Source organism: Pyrus communis, chromosome 14, assembly GCF_041283825.1.
Source record: "Pyrus communis isolate YQ-2024b chromosome 14, ASM4128382v1, whole genome shotgun sequence".
Lineage (NCBI taxonomy): Eukaryota > Viridiplantae > Streptophyta > Magnoliopsida > Rosales > Rosaceae > Pyrus > Pyrus communis.
The window spans coordinates 13391891-13397775 of record NC_142578.1 but is presented as its reverse complement, the minus strand read 5'-3'; the positions used below and the strand labels follow the sequence as shown (position 1 = coordinate 13397775).

At 36.2% G+C, this 5885-nt stretch overlaps 1 protein-coding gene across 1 annotated transcript; it reads left to right on the top strand.

Annotated features, from left to right (window-relative positions):
- Positions 1-546: 546 nt before the first annotated feature.
- Positions 547-4582, top strand: LOC137712925 (F-box protein PP2-A15). The gene is made up of 3 exons (XM_068452128.2): positions 547-1246; positions 1375-1493; positions 3854-4582. Exons 1-3 carry the CDS (start codon positions 935-937, stop codon positions 4314-4316), a joined length of 894 nt encoding a protein of 297 aa, XP_068308229.2. The 5' UTR covers positions 547-934; the 3' UTR covers positions 4317-4582.
- The last annotated feature ends 1303 nt before the right edge of the window (positions 4583-5885 follow it).

The following is a 5885-nucleotide window of genomic DNA, read 5'->3' as shown; positions in this document are numbered from 1 at the left end:
GGGTGTTACTGTAATTAACCCTTATATTTTCGTAACAATCAATACTTAAAGAGGAAATTATAGTAATGGTCCATCAACTTTAACCCAAATAGAGTAATGCTCATCAACTAAAAATTTGTAACCATAGGTCTTTTAACTCATAAAAAAATGTGCAACTATAGTCATTTTCGTCAACTCTGTTAGAACTTCCGTTCAAATGAGTCACGTGCCACGCGCGTGAGGTTGAATCAAAAGGCAAATATGGAAAACCAAATGAAAAAAATTGTAGCAATGATCATTTAACTTCAACTCAATTGGAGAAATGGTCATTTAATTTTAATCCAATTTGAGCAATGGTCCCTTAATTTTAACCCAATTGTTGCAATGTTTCTTCCAACATAATTAACGGAGTTGACAAAAATGACTATAATTGCATATTTTGATGAGTTAAATGATTAATAATGATCATAAATTTTTAATTAAGAGACTATTATTCTAATTGAGTTAAAGTTAAGGAATCATTTCATCGATTTTTTCGTATTTAAAACTTAGTTGGAATTAAACTTAGTTGGAAATTGAAATACTACACTACGTTGTAAGTAACTAACGGTGGGGAGTGAAAGTGCATCCTCCCTCCCACCCCTCAGCTCCTCCGTCCCTCCCAACTTTCCCCGACTTTCCCACCCCTGCAAAATTTTCCCGGAAAATTTGACAGACGAAAATACCCATCACAAACCCAAAAACCCATGCTAGAATTTCCCACTACACTTCACTTTCTCACTAACCAAACACTCCAAATACCCACACAACCCCCACCATCTTCCTCAAAACCCTAAAAAACCCACCCTTCCATTTCTTCTATTTTGCACCCTACGATTGTATCTGCAGAGAACGCCATGGCCTGATTGAGGCACAACAGTGTCTGTAAATACAGTGAAATCTAGGAGAAGAAGATATGGGGGCCTCGCTCTCGAACCTGACGGAGGGGACGAATGGGGCGGGTCATGGACCGGGTCTTGGCGACATACCCGAGAGCTGTGTGGCCTGCGCGTTCATGTACCTGACTCCTCCTGAGATTTGCAATCTTGCGAGGCTCAACAGGGCGTTTCGCGGTGCGGCGTCGTCTGATTCGGTTTGGGAATCCAAGTTGCCCCCAAATTATCATGATCTACTCGATTTGGTGCCTCCTCAGAGGTACCAAAACCGCTCGAAAAAGGACATCTTTGCTATGCTCTCCCGCCCTGTACCCTTCGACGATGGCAATAAGGTGTGTTTTTAATTGGGAACTAGGGTTTTGGGTGATTTCTTAGGGTAATTTTGCAATTAAGGGTTTTGGGTTTGGTGGAATATGACTGAATTTGCTCTTTTTTTGGATGTGTTTGGTGGGTTTTGCAGGTGGTATGGATAGACACGGTCACAGGAAGGGTTTGTATGTCGGTTTCTGCCAAAGGGATGGTGATAACTGGGATTGAAGATAGGCGATACTGGAACTGGGTTCCTACTGAAGAATCTAGGTTAGCTAATTATCTGTCATCTACTAGTTTGTGCTTTTGATATTGCATGGTTTGTTCACTTTCTTTGTTTTGGAGTACATGTTTTAGGTTTTGAAAATTTAATTAAGCTTACGCTCATTCAGTAAGTTTTCTTTGTTTGTTTATTTATGAAGTTTTTTTGGCATTGAGTAGTTAAATTGACCAAATGAGGGGAGAAATCACAAATTCTCAAGGAAATGATGTTCGTGCTTGAATGATGATTATATCTTTTGTTTCATCAGGACACTATTTCTTGCCATTTGGGTTCTTTGGCCTTCTCTAATAACTTGTTAGAACATTTGGTAATGAAGGATTTGAACTTGAGGCATCTATTTCTAAATGGTTGCCAACTAGGTTATGCCTGTCACAAAACTTGTCTCAAAAGAGAACCATCGCATCCATCTTAAAGGATCGTGCACTCACATGGTGTGAGCACCAGTGGAGTGCTAAGCAAAAGTTTGGCTCACACGAGTGGTGGTCTTGTAGGTTTTCCTACTAAGATTGTATTTTATTGTAGTTGAATGCAAATTTGTCTCCCACATGTAATGGAAATGCTATATTTATGAGGGAGGTGAAAGAAAATATTGTGAATATGGGAAGGAAAGATGTGGAAGTATTTCATGGTTACTGTGGACGTCTTTCTTATGTGGCAGCAGATTGCCCACGGATTAAGATTAGGTTTCTATAGGTGCAGTTCCATTTTATAATTAGTGCATGTGCTAATTTTGTGGATTGGAGTCTGGTGAACTATGTCATTATTGGGGTTGACATGTATTTGATGCAAATGTTTAGAGGATGCGTGAAAGAATAAAAATTTGAATCTTTATAGAAGTCTTTAGAAATAGCTGAATTTACAATTTGCAAACCTGAGTTTCTAATTTGTAGTCGTTGTTGGTAGATTCTCTGTTGTTGTAGCAAATTATGTCCCTGCTTAGTTGTTTTATATTTGAGAACGCTTCTCCATATGATCTTTTTTGTGACTGGCTTGATGTTGTCAGTTAATTGATCATCTGATATAATTGCACAGTGCACATGTCAGATGAAAAACTATGGTCCAACTATTCTATATCATTGTATTTCTGTACATTGGGAGGATCAGCTGAGATCACGCTATTCTAGTGACCACTGGGGATTTAAGATGTCTTTCTAGCTTAGAATATTCTAAGTTGGATGCATTAAGCCTAAAACCCACACGTTTTTATCCCTTAGGAAAATACATGTATAAAAAGTCAGATAAGCAAGTGATGCTACTTATTTCATGTTGTTCTATATTCAACATGTTCTGTAACTGGTTTTATTGGTTTTTGTAGGGAATTTCTCATTTGCATACCACTCATACATCAGTTAACCCAAAATAGATTCCTATCTTAATTTTCTGCTGGTTTGGGAATCTAATCCAAAACCTGTATGTTATAATCTTTATTTTCCCAAAGTGAAACTGTTCAGCTTTATTAAAATGGCTCGCTATGGTTTCATTCGAGGAGAGAGCAAATGCAATTAGTAAGTTCCAGTTGGAATACAAGGTTTGTTGTTAGCTAAATGTACAATATTTCCTATATTATGGAGTTTTGCTTTACTAGAAACACACCCGTGATGCCTTAATATTAGAAATATTGTGAATGTACAGATATATGGTTCACTGGATAGTGCACTGCCAAACTATGAATGCAGCCTAGGTGAAACTGGAGGTATAAAAGATCAGAGCCTAAAAGTCTAAAGTACAAAACATCAATCGAATTTTAGTTGCTCTTGACACAGTTATGTCAGGGTCTTCTAGAAATCAAGGTTGATCATGGAAGTAGAAAATATTCTACTTGCTCGTTCAAATTCCGTCCTATCTTTCGATTCTCTCCATCCAAGTGTATCCTTTAAAAACAATATATAAATTTTTTATTTTTTATTTATTTTACAAGGGATCTGTGTACTCCATATGGCCAACTAGAAACTTTTCAAGGTCAGTGGAGATTCGGGTTGGCCTATGTCAAACTGAAAAGGGTGAAACAGAGTCATTATGGAAGCCACTAAATAATTAGTGCGTTTCTTTCTGCAGGGTTTCTTATGTACTAGTTTCTTGTGCGGAATCAGAAATGCCAATGTAGTTGTCACAAGACCAGAGAGATAGCTTATGATTTTCTGGGACTGGGGCTGCCACTATAGATGTTTTGAGTTTTTAGTTCTTTTACATCAATGTATGGCTAATAATATTCTCTTTTGGGTCAGTTATCATAATTAAACCATTAATTGTAAGTTACACCAGCTTGCTGTTTATTCATTATTTCTTCATTTTTGCTCTGTTTTTTTATAGATTTTGATGGTCCTTGTGCTCTGTTCTTTATTTGCAGGTTTCAGGTTGTGGCTTATTTACAGCAAATATGGTGGTTTGAAGTAGATGGGGTGGTGAAGTTTCCTTTTCCTGCTGGTATCTACACTTTATCTTTCAGGCTTCACATTGGAAGATTCTCAAAAAGATTGGGACGACGTGTCTGCAACTTTGAGCACACCCACGGTTGGGATATAAAGCCCGTGCGATTTGAGTTGTCAACTTCAGATGGACAGCAAGCATCATATGAATACTGCTTGGATGAAATCGAACATGGGGATGCATATGGAAACCATAAGCGCGGATGCTGGGCTGAGTACAAAGTTGGTGAATTTACTGTCACTGATACCGATCCTGTAACAGAAGTCAAATTTTCCATGAAACAGATTGATTGCACACATTCAAAAGGTGGGCTATGCGTGGATTCTGTGTCTATCGTCCCCAGTGATTTGAAAGAGCGTAAAAGAAGAGGGGTCTGGAAGTAAGCCGAGTGCTGAACAGGGAAGTTGTTCATTCACATCAGCGATCCTGTAAGGTGTTCTGGAGGATGTCATCTTATTTGGTTTTTGCAGTAGGTTTGTGTCCTCTATGGTTTATGTAACCTCAGTTCATGTATGTGATCCAAGTTTTGTTCCATATATACCTTTGCAGATTAGGTTGAGTGAATACACTTTGGTATTACCTTGTGTTTGTCAGTTGCTCACTGTAAAGCATTTTGTAACCTAGATATATGTGATGCCTTTTAACACTGTGTTTCCATTGATTTCATAGATGTTAGATTATTGGAAATTCATGGAAATAATTTCCTGTTAATTCGTAATTGTATGTCATCTAGAGAGTACAACAATCAGGTTTTATCCTATTAAGTGGAGTTGCTATATAAATGCTAGAACGTCACTGGACTTCGTTTTGCATCATATTTTTTCTTGAAGATGTTTTTCGAGTCTTTTCAGGTCTTTCTCTATTCTTTTTGCCCTGAGCTTTCATCTCATAATTGCATCTTCTAACTGGAGCATATGTAGGTTTTCGGTTCACATGTCCAAACTATCTTAATCAATTTCCTCTCATATGATCTTTAATTGCACAAAATTAGAAAAATACAAAGTATCATTCGTCCCTAACAAATAACATATTTTCATTGGATAAACTTCATTATCAAAACCATGCGATTTTTAAATCCTCGTTCGAAAATCTAAAAAAAAAAAAAAAAACATTTAAATGGAATATTGTTTAGTAATTCAAATGTATCAAATTAAATAAATATCAAACTGTCGGTTTGTTTCACACATTTGAATAATTAAATAAACTGTAATTTGGATAATTTTTTTGTAACAATGACCTTCAAATAATGAAGATTAAAAAAATGAAAATATGAGAATTGGGTTGGTGCTAGTATGACACGACCTTGATGTAGTTACTCTGTTCAGTTAATGGAAGAGGAGACACCTGACCCAAAAAACCATTATTTGTATTAACCCAAACCAAATGAGAAATTTAAAAAAAAAAAAAAAAAAAACCAGATGAGAAATGTCATTAACCAAAAAAGGTACATATTAAAATCAAAAGGAAAAGGATTATTCAAACATTCCTGCAATTAATTTAATTAGTCTTTAATCAACCATTCAAATGATCATTATTTCAATTAAGTTTTACGTGATTAATCGAATCGAATAGATTGGCATTGATTCAATCCCTCTTTGATACCATTGCTTACGTACATGCATGTCTATGCTTACCACTGAGTACGTGCACTTGCACTTGAAACTCTAATTTTAAATTTAATTTGCTTCAATCCAACCGAAGACGAAATTATGTCAATTAATCGAACCCATCGCCTTATGTCAATTGATAATTCATTGTTTCTACCCTAATTCACAAAAAAGGTAAGTGTTGATGATTTAATTAATTATTACTTAAGTGTTGGTTAACGTGTTTATTTTTTTTATTGGTCACACATCACATAATTTGTAAACTTATTCTAAAAAATGTGTGCATTTTCGCTCTCTACCCTCAAGTGATGGTCATGTTCACCATTCTATTTATCACCAGACCTC

Excerpts from the sequence above, each read along its gene's own strand:
- LOC137712925 (XM_068452128.2), top strand. The coding sequence starts at position 935 with ATGGGGGCCTCGCTCTCGAACCTGACGGAGGGGACGAATGGGGCGGGT. Across the intron at positions 1,247-1,374 it reads CCTTCGACGATGGCAATAAG|GTGGTATGGATAGACACGGT; the intron begins GTGTGTTTTTAA and ends TGGGTTTTGCAG. Across the intron at positions 1,494-3,853 it reads GTTCCTACTGAAGAATCTAG|GTTTCAGGTTGTGGCTTATT; the intron begins GTTAGCTAATTA and ends CTTTATTTGCAG.